Below are 21,371 nucleotides of genomic sequence, written 5' to 3'. Positions count from 1 at the left end.
GCCGGGGCGCGGAGGCGGTGACATCCCAGAAACGAAACTTGGCTCGGCGGAAAAGCGAAACTTCCCCGGGCGGCGGCGGCACGGGCTGCAGGTGCCGGTCCCCGGCGCGCTCCCCGGCCCGTCGGTGAGTCCCGTTGCGGGGGCCGATGGGTGGCGGGACGGGGAGCCCGATGGGCTTGCGGGCGACTCCGGTGCGGGCGGCGCGGGGTAGCTCAGCCTGCCGGGCCCGGGCGGGGTGGTGCGCTGCGGGCTCCGCTGCAGCCCCCGGTGAACCCCGATCCTCCCGGTGCGCCCGGCCAACCCTGGGCACTCCCTTCCTCTCTCCCGCTAGTGCACCCGGGACACCCCTATCCCTTGTTCATCCCGGTCCTCCACCCCGGCCATACCAGGTCCCCCCGGTGCCCCGGCCCCGCTCGCGCAGACTGGGAGCCGCCAGCAGTCTGCCCCCGGCCCTCAGCTAACGGGACTAATTTGCATTCCTCCGCCCCCTCGCTACGGTATTGGCCCATCCAGCCGGCTCATTTGCATATTACCCGGAAGAGGGGAAGTTGCCGCCAATCAGCGGGCAGTGATGGCTCATTTGCATATAGACCCCGCCCAAGGGTCAGCCCCGCCCAGGGCGGGGCAGGTGAGAGTTGGGTCTGCGGGACTGCCCGGCGCTGCCCCGGGGAGCGGGGCTGCTGAGCCGGCCGAGCGGCGGGAGCAGCGCCGTGCGGAGCCCGGGCAGCCGGGGGCGGAGAGCGGCGCCTGCCCGAGCCCGCCGTGCGGCGGGGTTATGGCTCGGCCCGGGCCCGCTGGGCCGCGCTGCCCCCCTTGTGCCCCGCCGGGTCCCGTGCGTTCCCAAATGTGTTTAATTTTAAACGGTCTCTGTGCGGAGTGAAGTAGCTGGTTTTATTTGTTTATTGTTCCGAGGCGGTTGTGGTTCCCTCCAGCCTGTGGCTATTGGCTCCGGCTGCTGCAGCCCCGGGGCCGAGCACCTGGAGCATCACGTTGTGTCCTCGAAATAAAACCGGAGCCGGGGGGGAGGTTTAGTGACACAGGTTCGTGGCTTCGCATTAACGTTTGTGTTTCTCTTTCTGCCCCACCCTTTCCTCTCCCTCCGTGGTTCCGAAAAGCTGACCGCAGGGTTTGTGGCTGGGAAACATGGAGTGCCACGTGTGTCACTGTGCTTCTGGGGACGAGTCTCCCGGTTCTTGCAGCAAGTGCGGCGCCCAGCTGGGTCCTGCCGCCGGCCCCGGGGAGGAGCAGGCAGGTAGGAGACGGGTGAGCTGGGGACACCGTGCGGGGCTGGTTCTTGTGTTGGCCCCGGTGCTCGTGTGCCCTGGGCTGCTCTGCTCCGGCAACTCCTTCTGTGCTGCTCTCATCTCAAACTCTCCGTGCCTTTTGGAGTTTTCTCCCTTTGCAGTGACCGATGGGGGATGGAGGGAGAAGCGAGCCCGTTGCTGACACCTCCCACGCACATTCTCCACACTCAGATCTCCCGTGTTGAGCTGCTTTCTGTTTTGCCGTTGAACTGGTGCCATTTTTATGGAATGCTGTATTGCGAAGACCCACTAAGTCTTTCTTGAACCAGAATTTCCTTTCTTCAGCTTATTGTTAGGTTTAGCATTTACTCTCTGAGTTTGACAGTACACTGATCCTGCTTCTGTGGACAGTAACACAATTAATGCTGTTACATGGGGGAAAAACTTCCTAATCCTGTGTGTCCAATTGATGCTTTTGGTCAGCAGCAGCCCCTGCTTGCTCATCACCAGCTGAGACCCGTTTACTGTCCCGCCTCTGTAGTTTAACAGGGAACCTTTCCTCCACTGCAGGAAGAGAGGTGAAGCCCACCCCAGAGCCTGGAGGAGATGCAGGAGGAGAAGGTGCTGCTGGGCCTCCTTCCCGCCCCGAAACAGAGGAGGAGGAGGGATGGTCGCTGATGGAGGAAGCAAGTGCTCTGCTCAGTACCACCGAGGTCCCACCTGGATGCACTGCAGGTGAACCTGCTTCTGCCGCCACCCAGGAGGATGAGGGAGCATCACTGGTGGAGGGGGAGGCAGCTCCCAGCGGTGCCTCGGAGGCCACAGCCCAGCCTGTGGCCGGCGGTCCTGCAGAGAAGGCGCGGAAGAGGGTAAGGCTCTTTGGCGCTGAGGAGCTGGAATAGCTTGGAGCTCGTTGCTCTCTTGTGTGTAAAGCAACGAGGCTGGGCTGCATCACCACGAATCCTGTTGGCCGGCATGTGGGTGCTGCTGCGTGTGTTCCTGGGCAAACTGGAGCTATTGGTGTGCAGGTTTGGCTGGGACAGAGTTATTTTTCTCCGGAGTAGCCAGTGTGGGCCGTTGTTTTGGATGTGTGGAAGCGGTGTTGATAGTGCAGGGATGGTTTTGTTACTGCTGAGCAGTTCACACAGACTCAAGGCCTTTTCTGCTCCTCACCCCCCTGCCAGCGAGTGGGGGGGCAGGAGCAGCTGGGAGGGGGCACAGCAGGGACAGCTGTGTTATTTGTTATTTACCTTCTCATTACATTATTACATGTTATATTTTCATTACATTATTATTTTTGTTATTTTTTTCAATTCTTAATCTGTTCTTATTTTAACCCATTGGTTTTCTCGCTCTTACCCTTCCAATTGTCGTTCCCCATGCTGCTGCGGGGGAGTGAACGAGTGGCTGTGTGATGCTTAGTTGCTGGCTGGGGTTAAACCACAACGATTTCCTTATGTTACTTATGTGTTGCATGTGGGGAGAGCTGACGTGCCAGCGGTCCAGCTCCCCTAACGGTGCCTGTGTGGTGAGGGAAACAACAGAGTTCAGCTGAGTAACGTGTCCGCTGCTGTCAGCGAGCACTGTGCCCGGCGCTGCTCTGGGCTCCTGCGGGGAAAGCCTTGGCTATTGAAAATACAGAGTTCTCCACAGGTGCTTCCATTTCACCCGCTATAGAAGATGGTTGCTGGTCTTGTCCCTTCTCTTCCTGATCGTTCTCCGGTAACCCAGTGTAGGAGGAGGATGATGTTGGTAGTAGCTGCAATGGACGAGGTGGCAAAAAATTTATCTTCAACAGTTAATAAACAGATGTTGTGTTGTCCCTTTTTTTTTTTTTCCCCATAGAAAAAGAAGCGGAATAAAGCAAAGAAGGGTCCTTCCAGCTCCCAGGAGCAGGACTCTCTGCCTCCTCTGAGCGCAGCGCCAGCTCAGACTGCAGAATTACCTGATACATGTGTTACTCCACAAGAAATCCAAACGCTGGGCAGTGAAGCAGCCGAAGCGGGTGCTGCTGTACCTGCTGGTGGCAGTGGAGGGGACGGGCCGTCGGGTCCCTTGGCAAAGGAAGCTGGCAGCGCAGAAGCGGCTGCAGAGGGCAGTCACAGCAGCACGGATGTGACCCCCCCAGAGAGCAGCGCGGCCGACACCGCTGCCCCGTCTCCCGAGTCCGCGGCTGCAAAGGAGAAGGTGGGGGGTGGGAGTGCCCCGGAGCGCGGAGAAAGGGCCAGCGGGGCCGGGGAAGGACCCGGCGGTGGCCCTGGCTCTGCCCAGCTTCCAGACACCGCGCCGGGCTCCCAGGCCTCGGGCGGCGGCAAGAAACTGGCCTCAACGGGGGAGAGAGAGCAAGCCGCTCCCGGGCCATCCCCTGGCGCGGGAGCACCTCAGAGGGAACCCGCAGCTGCCTCCGCTCAGCACCCGCGTCCAGACGCTGAGGGTCCGCCCGCCGTCAAAAGCTCGCAGGCTGGGAAGGGTAATGACAGTGCCACCCAGAAAGTGACGTCTTCCCCTTCCAAGGTGTGTGAGTGAACGCTGAGGATTTGGTTGAGCTGGGCAAAGTTTCCCTTTGTAACTGGGATGTTGTGCTGCCAGTAAAGCTGGAGCCCGCGGGGCTGGGGATGTGAGGGGAAAGCAGAACGCTGGAGTTTTGCTCTCCCGTGGGTCAGCTCCGGCGCAGCTCCCCGAGCGCTCGGGTGCACCAGGAGCTGTTCCAGCTGTGCTCTCTGAGCTCTGGATCCTCTCTGGTGAGGAGACCTTCACGTTTTGTGGGTGTCCGTGCTCCACTCATGGACGGGCCTTGTTAAGCTGTAAATTGCTGTAGATTCTTTCATTTTCTTTATGCTGCGTCCTCTGGGGACCTGTGGCTTATTGACCTGACCTCTCGCCGATGTGTGTGGGCTGGATCCCTCCTGCAATCCATCCACTAGTTTCCTCAACCAGTAGCTTCCCTCAGGAGGGATTGGGATTTCCAGAAGCGTGAAGCTGTCTGGGTGTCCACCCTCAATCTGAGCAGATGTTGGGTATTTCTATGCATGTTGTACTTCAGGGTCTCCTGTTTAATTGAACATTGTTTGTCATCCTATCGCAGAATGACACAAAGGAGAAAAAGAAGACCCAAGGTGAGAAAGAGCACACAGCAACTGAGAAGGCAAGTCAGAGCAAGGGGCCTGAGGCTGCTGGGAAGAGCAACACTTCAGCCGTAACAGACGGCGGCAAGAACAAAAAGCAACAAAAGAACCAGAAACCTGGGGATAAGGCTAAAGAAAGGTGAGAACAGCGCTGCCGCTCCCCAGCATTGCAGGGTTTGGTCAGGAGGACCGGAGGACTCGAGCCCGCGCAGGGGATGCACCGCTGACCGGCCGCACGTGCCCAGAGCGTTGTGTGCTGCCTTAGGAGCCCAGTTTTCAGTTTGGCACTGAGCTTTGCACTGGGCCCACGGTGCAGCATCGGTGCGAGGAACCGCTGACAGAGCTCATGGGTTTTGCGTCCAGCAAACAAGCAGCTCAAATCTTATTGGTTGTTTTTAACAATGAAAGAAAAAAAAAGGTAAAAATTAGGATTATCCTCATTTTCCTTCTAATTGTTTCTCGTAGTCCTGCGAACCGAAGTGACGATGTTACCGTATATTTCCATGCAATATTGTCCAAAGATTTCAAGCTAAACCCCGAGACCCACAAAGTGTTCATCAGAGCCGGAGGCATTTCTCGCTGCGCAGACTGGAAGGACAACGTTTGTGAGCTGAGCTGCACCAAGTACGTACCCGAGGCACGCGCAGCCCTGGAGAGCGGGGTGCGGTGTGGTACCTCGCGTGGTGCCTGAGGCTGTAGCTCTGTGTCCATAGCTGGGAATTGCTGCAAAGGGTTTTCCTAGTGGAGGTAACGATTCTAAAGTTTCCATTGTGAGAGAGTAATCACCATGCCTATTAAAAATGGAGTGATGTGTGGATATATAAGCATATAGATCTGCTGACATGTCCTTTTGCTGTGTTATGTGTTTCTTAGGCATCTAGGAGAACATGGATACCTCATTGAAGGGACTGCAACTCTTGCAAAAGAAAATATCAATAAAGTCATTCCTTACAAATATTGGGTTTCCTGTGGTCAAGGGAATTATGAATTTATTTACAAGAATCCAGTATCAAGTAAATATGTGAATCGCTGCTTGTTCATAAGAGGCGACTTGCTCAACAGCAGAGGTGAGTTTTCCTGCCCGGGTCCGTGCGTTGGGAGGGTCGGTGGGTTTTTGGCGGGAGGTCTCCAGCGGCACGTGAACCGGCATCGTTGAGTCAGCCCCGTGTGTGGGGCGGCGCAGAGGGTGTTCTGTGCGCGGCTGTTCGAGGGTAGGCACGTGCACGTGTGTCTGTTTCTCTAATGATTGTTTTCCTGTGTTCTCATCTGTGTTTTTTCTAGAATGGCATCAGTATGATGATATTGTGTGTGCAAAGCCTTCTACATTGGAAAACTTGAAAAGCTTTTGGGGCGTGTTTTCTCATCAAGCCAAAAATATTGTGAAAGGGAAGATAATAGCTGCAAATATTATGTTAGAAAATATATTCAGCATTCTTGAGACCTGGAGCCCCAACAACCTGAGAAACTTCCTGTTCCAGCTGAGACAGTTTTATGTGGTTACGGTTGAGCCAGTGGTGCATGACGGCTGCAGGGTGCTGTGGGCAGAGCTCAACTTCGGCACACAGGAGGTAATCTGTTCGCTTTTTACAGATACGAGAGGAGAGATGTTCAGTTACTAAACACAGACTTCCTTTTTGCTGTTGACCTTGTGGGGTAATCTTGCTTTTCCAGTGCAGAAGTGTGGGTGTGACAGAGCCAGCGGGGCTGATTTTGGGCTGACGGGCGCCGCCTGCCTTGGGATGCTCGGTCGCACCTTTGCAATGACGTGCGGTTCTGAGCATCCCGTGCTTGGCAGCAGCAGAGCGGTGATGTGGAGACTTCTTACCCACAATCATAGACTTCTTTTGGTTGGAAAAGACCTTTTAAGATACTGTATTTGGATATTAATTTCCTAATCCCGGCCCTTTAGTTTTGCTGCCAGTCACCGTGTCACCAACTTCTCTGCACTCATCTTGGACTGAAACCCGAGCTCCTCCTGGCCCAGTGCTAAGCTGTGGTGCACATGGGGCTTCTGGAGTCCTGAATTTCTTACCTGCCATCGTTGTGAGATGTGGCAGAGATGTCATATTGTCTTTTTTGGAGCTTCAGACTGGTGTCGGGGCTGCTCATTTCTAACTCTGCAGCTCCCTGCTCCTGGTGGGAGAGGCCACAAGATGGCATAGCCGCCCAGCTCGGCAGAGCCCGCCGAGCTCTGTGTCACCGCTGGTTTCCCAAGGGTGATTTTGGTATCACCGAGCACCACAGTCCTGTGGACGCCCTGGTCAGGGGTTCAGAGTAGCTTTGGGGGCTGCGGGTAAGGACAGAAATCTCTCTCCCTTCACCGAGGCCCTGGGAAGCCAGGGGCTGTTTGTGGGGCGCAGCTGTGGCGCGCGATGGTGACCTCGGGCAGCGCTGGCTGAGCGACTGCTCCGCTCGCCGCTCCCTTCTGAGATCTGCCCCGGTCCCGTGATGCTCCCCAGCTCCGCGGTGGGGTCTGGTGACACGGAGAGGGGCCCCAAGCAGCCATGGGAACCAGGACACCACGGCTGATGTGCTGCTGGTGGGCAGTACCGCGTGCGTTTAGATCCCAGTGGTGCCGTGGGGTGTTCGGGGCTGGCGGGTGTCCTTGCTGCAGCTGGCAGAAGAAAAGGGCTTCAGAAGAAAAAGACTTGTTGGGCACTAATGCTGTGGTTGGTTTGTGTCGTCCCTTTGCTATCCCAGGTGAATGATTTGCTGCTAAACTACATGAGGAAAATAGCAGCTCCTTTCCTTGCACCGGAAGGTACAAAAGCGTCGCAGGAGAACACGATAATAAAAAGTAAACTAGCCCTGGGACTCACCATTCTCACGGTATTTCATGAACTCAATCTGCCACCACATAAAAATGATCTGGCTGACATGTGTGGCCTCTTGTGCTTGGATAAGGTGTCACAACAAACCATATGGGATGAAATTCATCGTATCAAAGAGGATTTTGCAGCACTGACTTGGTATGTGTGGTACTGAGTGCTTATGAGGGGGCTACCGGGGCGGGTTTAGCTGCGGGCGCAGCAGCCTGCGCTCCGGCACGGCGCGTTCAGCCGGGGAAAAGGCCAATGTGAAGGGATCTTGGGGAGTGTCTGTTCCAACCTCCTGCCCAAAGCAGCACTGACCGGGAGAGCCTGCCGTGCAGTCCTGATGAACTCAGCGATGAAGGTTGCAGAGCCTCACCGGGGCCTCTGGCAGTCGTGTAGCTCGCTGCATGTGAACAATGCTTTACTGTTGTCCAAACAGGACTTTGCTTATTGTGACTTGTCACTGTTGCCAGAGCAGTAGATTGAGTTAAAACTATTGGTTTTTCTTTATATATAAAAATCTTATTTGTTATCCTTTTCCATCAAGCAGCTTCTGGCTTCCCTGTTTGCCGCTCACACTTACCAACTCCAGTGACTGGGATCATCACCTGTTCACTCCTTTAAATTAAAACGCCACATTTGGATTCCTTTTGTCTACTCTCTTGTGCATCGTTACACTTTTTCCTTAGAGTACTGCGTATTAGACTGTTATCTAACCGCTTGTCTGGCACTTTGTCCAGTTCTTCCACACAGCTGCAGCTCTTGCATTGCCCTGTGGAGACCTGTGCAGCACTCCAGGCCAAGCAGGAGCGCCGGGGGCTGTGCCTGGCCCAGCGTGCCGGCACCCGGCCCCGGGCCGAGCTCATGGCTCACCTGGAAGCTGTAGATAAAGCGTTGACCCTTCGTAGTAGTGCTGTGTTAGTAGGGTTTGTGCAGAGACATTCAGGGGAGGCTACAGCTTTGAGTCTTACACTTTTACTGTATTATATCCTTCAACGAAGACAAGATCGAGCTAAAATAATTACCAGAAGTTGTTTGCAGGTGCATAGCAAGATGGAGATGTAGCCTCTGAAAAGCGGTGCTTTCATTGTGTGTGTTTGGGTCTGTCTTTCAGTCTGACGGTTCAGCTGATGAACCTGTGCCAGAAGTGCATCGATGAGCAGGTGCAGCGCTGGCTGTGGGTCGTTCCCCTCCTGCACTGCCTGGCCGCTCCTGCGCAGCAGCGCCGCTTCCCTGGGGAAGAAGACGCCTGGGCCGGGCTGGAAGGGCTTTCGTTTGCTGAAACAAGGAAGCAGGACAATCCGTGAGTTTTCCAGGATCGCCGGTTATAGCAAGTGCCTTGACGTTGTAGTTGGTGGTGGTCACATTTATCTTTCTTTTTTTATTTCATCCCCCTAACTCTCTTCTTTTCAAAAAGAAGAAACACAGCGTGTTGGTGGTGGATATTTGGGGTATATGAACACAGACCATGCTGGTTGCTCAGAGACTGTGGTGCATAGCAAAGCTGTGCAGGATGTTACCTTTCAGACACAAACCTTAACTCCGCAAGCCGTGGAGCAGCTTGCATGGTTGGTCGTGCCTAGTGTGGGTTCAAGCAGCTCATAAGGTGCCTTGTGCAGAATCTGAGCCAGACCTGGAGTTGTTTTTCCTTGGGTGCTTCTGCTCAGTAGTTTGGCTCTGCTGCTGTGATCGCTGGGTCTTGGGCCTTCGACTGATCTGCAGCTGTAAATGGCAGAAGCACAGGAGTGAGAATGAGGGTCCTCAGTGCGCTGAACAAGCTCCAGGCCTTTTGTGCCTTGAAAACCTGAAGACTTTGTGTTGTCTTCCCTGCAGGGAGAGCCTCCTGCAGCTCATGAAAGAAAAGAAATACTTGATGGAATTCGATAGGACTCTGGTCAAGTCCTGGTTCTGCGTGCTGCCCCTGGAGAGCCTGCCTGAATTCATCAGAGAGTTCTCCAGTGACTTCTTGGTTACTCTCCAGGGTGTTTTTTACAGATTAGAGAGCGTTGCCCTCTCGTGGGACGGTGCCAAGGTTGGTGTTCTGGCGCTTTCCCGGCTGACGGCCGGAGCTGGGCCGCCGGGCGGTTGGTGGCAGGTCAGGGCACAAAGAGCTGAACATTGAGCTCAAAGGAGAAAGAGTTGCTCTGAAGTAGGAGACTCCTCAGAGGAGATGAGAGGGGGAAACTGCAGTAAAAATGCTGCTGGCGCTTGTGATAGAAGGGTCTGCTTGTCCGGGTTTGCTCTTAGTCGTTGGTGGCAAAGATTTGAACCCCGAGATGCTCAGAAGGCTGCCTGGGGTTATGTTTTGCGCAGCTCTTGGGGGTTTGGGCGAGCGGCTGCTGGTTTGGGATGTTTTCCTGCCTGTTGCGAACACACTCGTGTTTGTGTCAGCACAGCAGGAGCCAGCCATTGCAACTAATAATAACAAACTTCACATCCCTAGATGGTAAGAATGCAGGTTTTGTCTGTACAAATCATAGCCACCTATATGTTGGCCCTGTATCCAGTAAATAATTTTTGCAATTTGATGATTATTTGTAAAAGCACTGGAGTAGGCATGGAAGAACAGTGAATTTTGTCGTTCACAGCATCCTCTCAACTAATGAGAAAGCAGCCTGTAAAACCCCTTCCACAGTTTAATGTGGCTGTTTTTTCATTCTTAGGTAGTGGAGGATCTTCTGAAGACACTGCTGCGCGCCCTGGATGAGAACCAGGCCAGGTAACTGCAGCGCGCTTGTGTGCTGTGCGAGCATCGTCCCTTTCGGTGACACCCTGCCCGCGCTGGGGTTACATCGCAGCTTGGCCCCGTGCATGGAAATCCGTGCGAATAAAAGAATCCTGAATTTCCATCCCTCTGTCAGGCAGCTGCGCTTCTCTAAAGCCATCTGAGGGAGGGCTGCTTGGTTGCGGCACGGTATTGGATTTGTGGGGGTTTTTGCTTTGGGGAATCCATTCCTGCTCTGTGTCCCCATCCTCAGGGATCTGGCCGCTCGCTGCTGGCCGTGCTGCCTGACCTGCTGCCTGCAGCTGCACCAGAGAGCCTGCGGCGCCGTGAAGAGCGCCAGGGCGTTCGCCGTTCCTGCCGCCTCTGCCGCGCTGATCGCGAAGGTTGCGGGGCTGCAGCCCGCGGCTGTGAGTACCGGGGAGCCACGCGTCTGCAAGTGTTGCAAAACGGTGCAACAGGCTGGTTTGAGATCATATCCATTCTCAATTTGGAAAACTTAGTACTCTAAGTTGAGGTTGTGGTGCTTTCAAAAAGTATGGAATCATGGAGTGGTTTTGATTTTCTTATTGAAAATAAAAGGTTAGATGCCTGCACCGGCCATCATGGGTTCTGACTTGCTGGAATAAGCGTTCTTAGCACAAGCTGTTTGTGAGCATTGGTTTTCCCAGCCGCCCTCTGGCCTTTATTCAGGTGGTGCTGGGTCTCTGCTGGGCGTGCTGGTGCTTTGGATGCAGTTAGGCCTTCCCTTTCGGAAATACTGCTTTCAATCAGTCATATGTCGCTCTCCTGTTTGAACTGTGTGTGTGTTTTTTTCCTTCTGTGTGTGCAGCAGGTTCCAAGTGACGCTGTGCAAGAAGTCTCAATGGCAGAAGTATTTGCTGAGGCTCTGAGAGGCGTTCGAACCTGGTTCAGAAATGCTTTAAACGAGAAATTAGTGAAAGAATATATGAACCATGTGGCATTCTCTATTTTTTCTGAACCTAAGGTTTGTCACCTTCTAATAATATGAATAAAAAGTGTTTTACCGTATCTGAACCATATAGCCTTGAGTCTGGCGGCTCTGTGCTGGGAGCTGTGCGGAGGGGCTGCTGAGGCGGGGGTGGGACGGGCCGTCCGGGCTCCACGCTCAGAAGCCACTTTGTCGTAAACACTGATGGGCTGAAAAGCGAAGGGCTTGGTTTGGGCTCGCTTTGCTTCTCCTCTTTCTCGGCTGTTCCACGAGGCGTTGCTGGATGAGGAGCTGCCCCTGCTAGCGGAGCTGGAGCTGTGTGTCCTGCTGGCTGGCTGTCCCTCAGGCCGTCCGCACAGCCCAACTGCTCCCAGCGCTCCTGGGCCAGGCTCCAGCATCAAGGGCGAGATGGCTCATCCACAGCTCTCCTTGAGCAACAGCGACATTCTGATACCGTTTGGGTGTAGGAGCTGCCTTTTGCAGCACAGGGACTGCTCTTCCTTCTGGATGGACACGTGGGAGGCGTGCGGGACTGTCCCAGCAGTGGGGGGTCTCTTGTCCACATAGCTCTTTTAATTTGCATATTCAGTTGTTCAGTCTCAGCACTTGCAGTGTTTTGGTTTGTTTGCTCCCCGCAGGCCTGGGATGAGCTCATGAAGATCAGCTTTCCAGACGAGCAGTTCACGAAGAGGTGGAAGGCGACTCTGCTGGCCGATCTGGCGAGGAGAATTCAGGAGGTGGGGGGACCATGGGCCAAGTTCGGAGCTGACGCTCTTTGCTGTGCTTGGGGAAGAGTTCTAGAGCCTAAACGGGCATGTGAGAACACTGGCTCCGGTCCTAAAAATTGCCGTTGCTGTGATAAACTGTGTTGTGGAGGCTCCAAGACCGGACCCGTCACCGTACGGTGCTGTGTTCCTGGGGCACTGCTCCACAGTGACCGCGGTCCCGCTGCTTTAAGGGAAACTGTGCGTTTTGAGCAATTACTGCCCTTTGTTCCCACCGGTTGGTGGAGAGCGAGCATGTGGACGCAGAGGAGCGGAGCTGGTGCTTGTGGAGCTGGTGCTTGTCTGTCGTGATTTATCGTGCAGACGTTGTGTTGTCCAGGCTCCCAACGCACACACTGTGGAGGTCCCTTCTAAACTGAACTTGTGGATCTCCTCATCTCCTTTCCGCATCAGTTGCAAAATTCTTTAAGCTATTGATTTTTCATGGCGTAAATGGGAAACAAGTATTTCCTGGTGGAAGTAATCACACATTTCAGATGGGAAGATTCTCCAAGCATTTGTGTTTGATCTCTCTTCCAGACCCGATAGATGGGCTGACACTTGGCTCCCCTGGGGAACTTACATTTTTCATCTTAGGTCCTTTTGTTGTCTTACCAGCAGCACTTCTTTGTGCCTTCACAGCAAGGACTTTGGCAAGTTTAAGATAAGGAATCTCCCTTTTGCCCTGTAGGAGACTCCAGTTAACCAGATCTTGGTGTACTGCTGTCAGCACTGCCGCTTAACACAACTTGACTCTTCCACCGAGGAGTGTTTCCGCAGTTGTGCCATCGAGGCTGTAGCCGTGGCTTGCCAGGTATTGTATTTTCCCTCGGGGCAGGAAAAGTCAGATTGCCTGTTGCGCAGAAAAGCTGTTGCATGGTACGGGGCTGCGCGTTGTGGTGCAAGGAGAGCTGCGCGTTCGGTCCCTTCTTGCTCGAGTTGCTGTGAGTTGTTTAAGTTTGTTAAACCGACCAGAAAAAATATTGACAAGGAATCAGGAAATGAGAATCCACTTATAAAAGGGTCCGTGAAAACCACTTGTAATGCTTTTGCCCTCGTGGCTGCTGGTGTCGGCCGTGTCGTGTGGCTTTTTTGGGATGCGCCTGAGCGCTGGGGGTGAGAGCCCTTGGCACCAGCGCCCGGTCCCAACCGCTGACGTGTTCCTCCCCCCGTCCTGTGTGCCTTGTGCAGACCCAGGGCAACCTCCTGGAGAAGGTATCTGCCTACAACATGGTCCAGTTCAGCCAGCTCGTGTCGGCCATCATTGTCAAGTCCTGGCCGATGGAGAACGGGCAGTTGAAGGATGATTTTGATGAGATTTTGCACCACGTGCTTACGTGGCCGGACATCAAACGTATCTTCAGCTTTAACGGTATGATGTTCACTTACATTTATAGGAGTCAATGAAAAGCTGTTCTCTGCCTTGTCACTCCTCCTTTGCAGAGCAGGAAACAAATATATATAAATTGTCCTGCTCTTGTTTTATTCTGTCTCAAAGCTCAAGGTGTTCAGGCTGGTTTTGGAGAGGAGGGAGCTGGCATTCCTCTCTTGCTAACCCACTGCAGCCGATTCAGGATTTGCTCTGGGCTGCTGAACCTGCAGATCGAGTGGATTTACAGAACATAACTTATCTCTCTGAGAAGTTCTAATACGCTGTTGCTACACAAAAATGCAAAAGTGTTTGCTGTGTGAATGGATGCAAATGGTGTGTGCTTGTTCCACGGGTGTTGGATATGGCTTTCCATGGGAAGGTTCCAGAACTGCTTTCCTGAGATCCTGGCCACTTATGTTCAAAGAAACACGAGGGGTTGGAGGGTGGTGGGATGAGCTCACGGGCTTTGGGGCAGGGGTTCAAATGGGAAATGGAAGGGCTCTGTGTCATGATGCAGAGCAGATCCCGGTTCTGCCTGGCTTTTGTGAAGTGGGGCTGCTTTGTTTCTGGAACAGGAACAAACACAAAGCTCCTGCAAGCACTTACGGAGGAGGCGAGGAGTGTCATGGCTGCGGCAGACTCCGTGTTCATGAGCGTTACCGATGACATCCAGAAAGGGCGGATCCGCGTGAAACATCTGGAGGAGGTTTTCCAGCACGAGAAGCAGTTCATCTGCATCTGGGAGATAAGTAAGAGCTGTTCAGAGGCGGCATTGTTGGTTTATGGCATCATTGTAGCGATGGATGGCCTGCTCTGTTGGCCTCCTTCAGTGATCAGTAATGCTAATGAGGTGCGTCAGCAATTAGCTGTGCTGCCCTTGTCTCTGTCGCGTCCATGGCCAGTTTGTGCTGGCTGTTTCACTGAGGGGTCTGGCTGCACATCCAGCCCTGGCGGGGGACGGAGTGCGGGGGCATCTGCATCGTGACCACAGATGTGCTTTATTTCAGAGCACCAGCAGCTGGGACCCGCAGAGCGGGAGCTGCTCCTGGGACAGCTGCGGGAGCTGCTGCAGAGGAGGCGAGAAGAAGTAACGCTGCTCCGGAAAGAGCAAAAAGCAATAGGAACCTTCCTGAGCATGTGTAGGAAGGTGCAGGCGTCTGTGCAAGGTAGGGCTCTGGGGCAGCAAGTGAAACTGCCCACTGCAGAAAGCCTTGTTTGCTTTGAAAATGGCTAGGCTTTGTAAACGGGTTTTATTCTAAACCACAGCAAGGCTGAGGAGGGGTGGGGGGAGTAAACCTGGAGCGTTTAAAGGATCAAATGAGAGCTTCTGCACCATAGGTATTTGTAGGGTTCCTCGTGCCCAGCAGCACTCTGCAGCTTGGTGGGTTAGATGAAGCGGACACAGGCGAGACACCTGACCCATCTCTGACCCATCTCTCTGTTTTAAAGTGGATGTAGGTGAAGTGGAATCTCAACACTCACAAGATCTTGGTTCAAAAAGACTAAATGCAGTTGTGGACGTGGAGAAGAGACCCCCACGTACCTACTACAGCTTGAGCCCCGCGCTGAAAGAATGTGCCCAGAAAATGCACAGTTTGAAGGACAGCCTGATCTTCCTGCGCTTCTGGGAGGAAACAGCACAGAGAGCAGGAGAGGAGCGTGGAGGCTCGGAAGGGGAGTGTGGGAGCCTGGAAGAGGAGGCAGAGGATGATGATGTTTCCGTATTGGACCTCGATAACGTTTTCAGCTGTCTAATCTCCCCTTGCTTTGTGAGCTATGAACTGCTGTATGACGAGCTCAGATCTGGAAGTCTCACACTTTTGGCAGTTGATCGAATTTTTCAGGAATTCACAAATCATCCTGAAGATATCAAAACTGAGCTAAATATCATATGTAAGCTTAGGCCTGAAGAAGACAGAGACTGGGTTGATCAGCGTGTTCAGCAGATCCAGCAGTACCATGAAATGCATTTAACTTTTGATGCTGCGAAGATCATTGCCAGTGTCAAAGAGAGTTTAAACCTCTCCGGCGACTTCAGTGTCCTGGAACACTTGTTGGACATAGTGAGTATCCACTTGAGCTCTGTACTGTCGGGGCGCTGGCTGGAAAGCTTGGGTAAATCCCAACATTCACAGGTCTCTCCCAGTCTGTCAAGAGCCATGCCCTGTCCCAAAATGCCTATTTGGGATAAAAATGAAGTGTTCAAAGTGCTTTTGTGTAATCTTTCTTAAAAGAGAGAAGTGGTACCTTCTGCTTGGGGTCTGGCTTTGTGGAGGACTTTCCTTGCTGGACAACAGGTTGTATTTCCCATTTCCAGACCGAATGTTTGTTTGCACCTCTTGTAGACAGAAAAGCTTGAATCGTACAAGATGCAGAAGCTGGACTCCATCAGCCCCGAGCTCGTGCGCGCCAAGAGGCTGCTGGAGGGGATCACGGTGCCGCGCCGGGGCTGCCTCCGGGAGCTGGCGCAGCAGAGGGACTTCGTCAGCTGGGTCAGGGAAGCGCTGCAAGGTGCGTGCTGCTCTGCACACCCGCTCTGTGCGGGGCAGAAGGGACGGCTGTAACTGTGTCCCCGACTGGCAGAAGGGATGCTGTGTCCCTGCCCCACCTGCTCTCCGCTTTATGCATTCACAGCTCCTGCTGTTGGTAGTTACAAGCACCTCGCGAGGGTTTCGGTGTGGAATGTGCTGTGAAATAGCCCATTTAAACATAGACTGGTTTGGGTTGAAGGGACCTTCAAAGCTCATCTTGTCCAGCCCCATTATGTCAGAGAACAGAGGCCACCTGGTTAGCGGGGCAGCGGTGGTGGGGTTAGCTGTGTGTCTGCCAGCTCGGTTGTCTCATGCACAGAGACACGCACCCTTTGTACAGCTTCTGTCCTGGCAATGCGGAGAAGAGCCGTGGCCAAGGGTGTCACCGGTGCGGATGAATCGCCCGGTAAAGCTGCTGGCGGGATGGGCGGAGGGATGTTGCACAGATGCTGTTCAGAGGCATTCTTTCTGCGTTTGCTGTAAAAGGTGGTGATGTGGAATTGCATTGAAGCCGCGTGATGTGTTGTTCATTCGCGTGTTTATCTCATTTAAGATATGAATGAGCTGAAGGTATTTGTGGACTTGGCGTCCATCTCTGCGGGGGAGAACGACATGGACGTGGACCGTGTGGCCTGTTTCCATGACACTGTGCACGGCTACTCGTCCCTGCTCTACGAGCTCAGGCAGGAGTCGGGGTTCGAGGACTTCATGCGCTGCCTGAAGAAGCTGTGGCGAGCCCTGGACAGCGACGAGAATCTGCCCAAGAAACTGGTGAGTTCCGCGGGAGCGGGTCCTCTGCCGCCTCTTGTGTTGCTGCTCTCCAGGAGTGGCTGAAGATTGAGTGCAAGGGGCAGATTGCACTGGTGTGGGAACATCACCGCAGCTCTTGTTATTGCAAGAAAAACTCTTCTGTTTCTGTGGCACAAAAGTTCACCGCGGCAGCTGTGGCGGGTACAGCACAGGTTGCTGCAGAGCACTGCTGGTGCTTGCGGGGGTGATGTGGTGTAGCTTTGCTCTTGCAAGAGTTTGGAGGATGATGCAAGAGAGGGAAGGCAGCTGGCTGGGAACTCCATTTTACTCTTTGCAGCAGGGCATGTTTCTATAGCGAGAGGCACTGAAGCACGGTGGGATCTGCTCAGCCTCCCGTGGTGTTGGTAAAGACCACGTAAAGCTGTGCAGAAGGATCAGGCCGCGGCCAGCACTCGTTCCTTTCTTCCTTCCCCATCTGAAACTCGTGCCAGCCCAAGCTGTGTGTCCCGAGCACAGGTGTAATCCTGGAAAGAAGCGCCTGGTCAGAGTGACGAGGGCAGCGCTGTGTCTTCTCTTCCCATAGCGCGCATCGGCTCAGCAGCTGGAGTGGCTGCGGACGGTGAAGGAGAGCCACGGCTCGGTGGAGCTGTCCTCGCTCTCACTGGCAGCTGCCATCAACAGCAGAGGAATCTACGTTCTCAGAGCACCAGCCGATGGCGGGAAGGTGAGGCTTTCCCTCCCGCAGACAGCACTGCTGGCGTGTCGGTGACCGTCGGGAGTGTGCTGGAGCTGTTCTCCCGCTCTGCACAATTCCTTTCTGGGGGCTGCTGCCTCGTGCTCCCCTTCCCGGGCACAGCGCCGCCCGAGGAGCTGGAACCCCGGTGCACATCAGCAATAATGACTGGTTTTCTGGCAGGTTTCGTTGGACACTGTCCTGCACTTCACCCTCCCGGGGAGCTCCGGGGATAACGAGGCGTCATGGAAATACTCTCTCGCAGAGCTCCGTGAACTGCAGAACAAACTGATGCTCATGTCAGCAAAGGGAGAGCAAGGCTTGGAGGTGGAGAAGTTCTCCGAGGTCAGATTTCAAACCCAGCGGGTTACTGATGTTGAGGCTGGGGTTGGATTTTGCCTTGAATATCAGCTTTTAAGACTGTGGTTTACAGCTGAGTTGCTGGGGGTGAATGGTAGCGGGTCGGCAGGTGTTCCTAGCTCTGTGCTTCCCTGCCGAGGTGGAACTGAGCTGGGCACGGGGCAGTGCGCTGGGACCCTCATCCTCTGGCGGCGCTGGGGAGCTGCTGTGCGTTTGTAGAGAGTGGGGGTTCCTCGCTGCCTTCCTGGGGATGCTGCTGTTAAAAAGCCGCCGTCTTTTGTTGCAGCGCAAGGCCTGACACAGCTGGCTGGGGACCAAAGCCTTTGTTTTGATTGAAAGTCTTTCCCGTGGTTTCATGACTGGGACTTGCCTTGGTAGATCAGCTTAGGTTTTTTATCTCTCCTCTATCCTCACACAGATATTTTCCAATGTCCAAAGACTTGCACAAGCCTTTATAGACCTTTATTCAGCTGGGAACATGCTCTTCCGCTCCTGGCTCGCTCACGTGTACTGTTCACCCGAACGACAATCCTGTGTTCTCATAGACTTCTCTTTGGGACCGATCCCAGTGCTGGAAGGGCAGGGAGATGCGGCAGCCGTGCTCCCGGGCCTCTGCAAGACCATGGAGAGTTTCCTGGAGAGCTGGAAAAGCTTCATGTACGAAAAACGATTCCAGCATTTCTACCTGAACTACTACACGGCTGAGCAGCTGGTGTATCTGTGCACAGAGCTGGGGCGGGGGACACCCAGCCAGGATGCCCTGATGATGCTTTCGTTCCTAAAACACAACTGCACTGAGCAGGATGTCCTCAGAGCCGCCGGGACCGCGGGGCCTCCCGGCTCGAGGAAGCCTGTTCCTGACTTTGAAGTGATGCTGGATGGCGAGAAGGACCTGAGCGCGTGGCTGCGGTGCATCTGGGAGTGCTACATGAGCAACATGGGCTCCTTCCTCCCCGGCTGCCTGGACGTGGACACGCTGGGCGGGTGGCTGGAGAGCCTGGCCAGCGCGGACAGCGGGCGCGTCACGCGGGACTTTCCCCGGGACCTCCTGTGCGTGGGGCAGCCCAACCTCATCACGTGCCCGCGCTCCGAGGTGCTCACAGCGGCTCTGGCTATTTACATGAACAGCCCCCACCAGCCCCTGCCCACTTTCGATGAAGTTCTGCTGTGCACCCCGCAGACCAGCGCTGAGCAAGTGGGGCTCTTCCTCAGGAGGTGCCTCATTCCCTGCGGGGGAGGAGGGAAGATTTACAGCATGCTGTACGCGGACGAGCTGAGCTACGATGTCAGCTGCCGAGCGGAGGAGCTGTTCCAGCACCTGCAGCGCTACAACAGCACCTACCGCCTCGTCATTCTGTGTAACTGTGAGAGGGAGCACAGCTACATCCCGTCCGTCTTCAGCCAGTACAAAGTGCACATGATCCCCCAGAGGCCGCTGGCCGAAATCCAGCGGTACCTCCAGCACCACTACAGAGTCGCTCGGCCTTCGAGTTCCGCTGCCTGTGTGTTCAAGGACAACATGAGTGTTGGGATCGTGTCCTCCAAAAGAGCTGGTGTGGGTAAGATGTCACATGCGACGTGGGGTCTGCTGAGTGTTAAAAACCAGAGCGGGGTTCACCTTGTCGGGTTTTCTGCCCGAGTCATAAGCATCTGGGCAAAAAGAGTGATCTGGGCAATAGTCGCTGGGGTGAGGCGAAAGCTGGGAGGACGTTCTGTCCTGAGAGAGGCGTCTCTAGAGATGGTTCATCTTGTGAAGCTGACAGTCGTCTCCTTCTACTGACTTACAGAATTAACGCAAACCAGACAGCTAATGCTGGATAAGATGAATCTGACCTCCTGAGGGTAAAATGCGCCTGCAGGAAAATACATGTGAGGTGGGCCAAGGGTTGTAAGGTCTGCCTGCTCTTCTTGCATAGGAAATGGTTGTTGGCTGTCTCTTAATGCAAGAAACTGGAGGCTATTAAGTGAAACTACTTGGCAGGCTGAAAAGCAAACAGAAGAAGGTGGTTATTCAAACAGTGCTTCATTAAGTTGTGGAACCCAGAGCTTTACACAGGCTTAAAAAGTGATTAGATACAGCCGTGAGAGAAACATCCATCAGGGCTATAAAGCACAAAGGTGTTACCTCTGCCACTGGGGCTCCTGAGCTGCGAATCACGGAGAAACTCGTGGGGAAGGGCTGCTGTGTGTCAGCTGTGTGCTCAGCCCGCTCCGAGCTGCTGTCCCGGCACGGGTCGGTGGCTCCGTCCTCTCCTGTGTGAACTTCGACTGGCAAAATTAATTTCTACAGGAGAAGATGGGAAACTTGAGGGTGCTTTTGTCTCTCACAACAGCTGGGTTTTTTGCCCTCCATGTTCTGGCTTTAGAGCCATATAGTCAAATAGATCCAAGTCCTAATGGAGTGGAGGCTTTGGGTGGCCGCCTGAGCAGCCAGCTCAGCCGCGGCTCCGGCTCCAGGAGGTGGCTCCGGCTCCAGGCGGCGGCTCTGGCTCCAGGCAGTGGCTCCAAGCAGCGCCCCCATTCTCCTGCTGGGCGTCTCTTAGAACGTTTGGAGGTCTCGGAGGAGTAGGGTGCTTAGCATTTGATTTTCTTCATTCAATTGTGACCTTCATATGATGTATTTTATATTGATGGCTTTTTTTAATGATACCAGGGAAATCTCTGTATGTGAAGAGGCTACATGAAAAACTGCAAGCAGAGCAGCCTGACTGTACGGAACTTCTGAAAACCATCAGACTCATTGAACCAGAAATAGATGAAGATAAAGTGCTAAAATCACTTCTGCCTTTTCTGAAGAGAAAGCACCAGACAAAGCCCATGATATTCCATTTTGATATCACCTCTTCAGTAAGTACATCCTCCAGTGGGTGCCTTGTCCTAAAGTTCTGTGTGGATCCTTGCACAAATTATTTCTTTAAAGCTTTTTTTTCTCAGCAAGCCATTTCCCTGGGACATGTTTTCTAGTTACTGTGTAAGTAGCATGAAGAACTCTTTACCATCAAGGTGCTTGAGCTCTGGAACAGGTTGCCCGGAGAAGCTGGAGTCTCCAGCCTTGCAGCCATGACAAAGCTGCCTGGCCGTGGCCTTGGGCAGCCTAGTCTAGCTGAGCTGAGCCCGCCTTTAGCGAGACTTGGACGAGATCTCCGGAGATCCCGGCCGCCCTCAGCGCTTCCACCGCTCTGGGGAGCCACGACGAGTAAATGCCCTTGCGTCTTGTCTTGTGGCAGGTACAAAGCGGAATTCCAGAGTTTCTGTTCAAGCTGTTGGTTTTGCAGTATCTGACGGATAACAACGGAAATATGTGGCTGCGACAGAAGTGCCATTTGTATATCATTGAAATCCTTGAGGTATCACCAGTGCCAAAGAAAACAGCGAGACATGTACGTACACAACAGTTCTTGGAACTCATGTGTTTGTATGTAACTGCAGATGGGTCTAACTAGGCACAGGGCAGGGATTCCTGCCCGTCTTAGCGTGTGCTGGGCAGCCCTTACAAAGCCATGTCCCTGGTGTTGGACCGAGTGACATGAGAACTAGACAGTAAGTGATACCTGTTGTGATTTCTTGTGTCGGTGGTTTCTGAAGGCCTGTTAGTCCAAACCTCGCTGGCCCCACTGTAACATTTATAGGAAACAACAATGCAAAATCTAATTTTCCTTGTGTTGCTTTGCATGTTTGAAAGTACTAGAATATTTCTATACAGCTATAAGAACAGAGTGTAGAAGTGACAGGGATAGATGACAGTTTCTTGGGCTCAGTTTCCTTTGAGGTAGCACTGAGAAGAGGCTGGGGTGACAACAGACAGGCCGGAGACTCTAGTGGGAAATGGGATTAGTTGTTTTGATTCACTTCAAGTGGAAGAAGCGATGCATGGGGGAACAAGTGTCACGGTTGTATAGGTTAGCCGCTGTTACTTAGTTGGGTCTGTGACTTTAGGCAAGAATACTGCTAAGAACAGATTAAATAAAGTAGAGATTAGGGCTACGCCTTTGTGATGACAAACTT

At 53.7% G+C, this 21,371-nt stretch overlaps 1 protein-coding gene across 1 annotated transcript in view; it reads left to right on the top strand.

Moving 5' to 3' along the window:
- Positions 1-1,143: 1,143 nt before the first annotated feature.
- RNF213 (ring finger protein 213) overlaps positions 1,144-21,371 on the top strand; it is a gene marked incomplete at both ends in the record, with an annotated part of 44,603 nt that continues 24,375 nt past the window's right edge. The window contains 26 exons of the mRNA XM_080356782.1: positions 1,144-1,252; positions 1,815-2,113; positions 3,090-3,758; positions 4,330-4,508; positions 4,835-4,993; positions 5,243-5,436; positions 5,651-5,937; positions 7,070-7,338; positions 8,297-8,485; positions 9,016-9,214; positions 9,846-9,901; positions 10,161-10,314; positions 10,737-10,892; positions 11,495-11,593; positions 12,312-12,434; positions 12,812-12,992; positions 13,568-13,741; positions 14,000-14,158; positions 14,442-15,055; positions 15,338-15,503; positions 16,077-16,294; positions 16,857-16,997; positions 17,190-17,351; positions 17,785-18,925; positions 20,020-20,213; positions 20,594-20,746. Coding sequence (XP_080212908.1) covers positions 1,144-1,252; positions 1,815-2,113; positions 3,090-3,758; positions 4,330-4,508; positions 4,835-4,993; positions 5,243-5,436; positions 5,651-5,937; positions 7,070-7,338; positions 8,297-8,485; positions 9,016-9,214; positions 9,846-9,901; positions 10,161-10,314; positions 10,737-10,892; positions 11,495-11,593; positions 12,312-12,434; positions 12,812-12,992; positions 13,568-13,741; positions 14,000-14,158; positions 14,442-15,055; positions 15,338-15,503; positions 16,077-16,294; positions 16,857-16,997; positions 17,190-17,351; positions 17,785-18,925; positions 20,020-20,213; positions 20,594-20,746 — 6,444 coding nt within the window. The remainder of the gene's footprint in view (positions 1,253-1,814; positions 2,114-3,089; positions 3,759-4,329; positions 4,509-4,834; positions 4,994-5,242; positions 5,437-5,650; positions 5,938-7,069; positions 7,339-8,296; positions 8,486-9,015; positions 9,215-9,845; positions 9,902-10,160; positions 10,315-10,736; positions 10,893-11,494; positions 11,594-12,311; positions 12,435-12,811; positions 12,993-13,567; positions 13,742-13,999; positions 14,159-14,441; positions 15,056-15,337; positions 15,504-16,076; positions 16,295-16,856; positions 16,998-17,189; positions 17,352-17,784; positions 18,926-20,019; positions 20,214-20,593; positions 20,747-21,371) is intronic.

Source organism: Nesoenas mayeri, assembly GCF_963082525.1.
Source record: "Nesoenas mayeri genome assembly, chromosome: 19".
Classification (NCBI taxonomy): Eukaryota; Metazoa; Chordata; class Aves; order Columbiformes; family Columbidae; genus Nesoenas; species Nesoenas mayeri.
The sequence above is the reverse complement of the archived record's forward strand: the minus strand, read 5'-3'. Positions and strand labels throughout refer to the sequence as shown.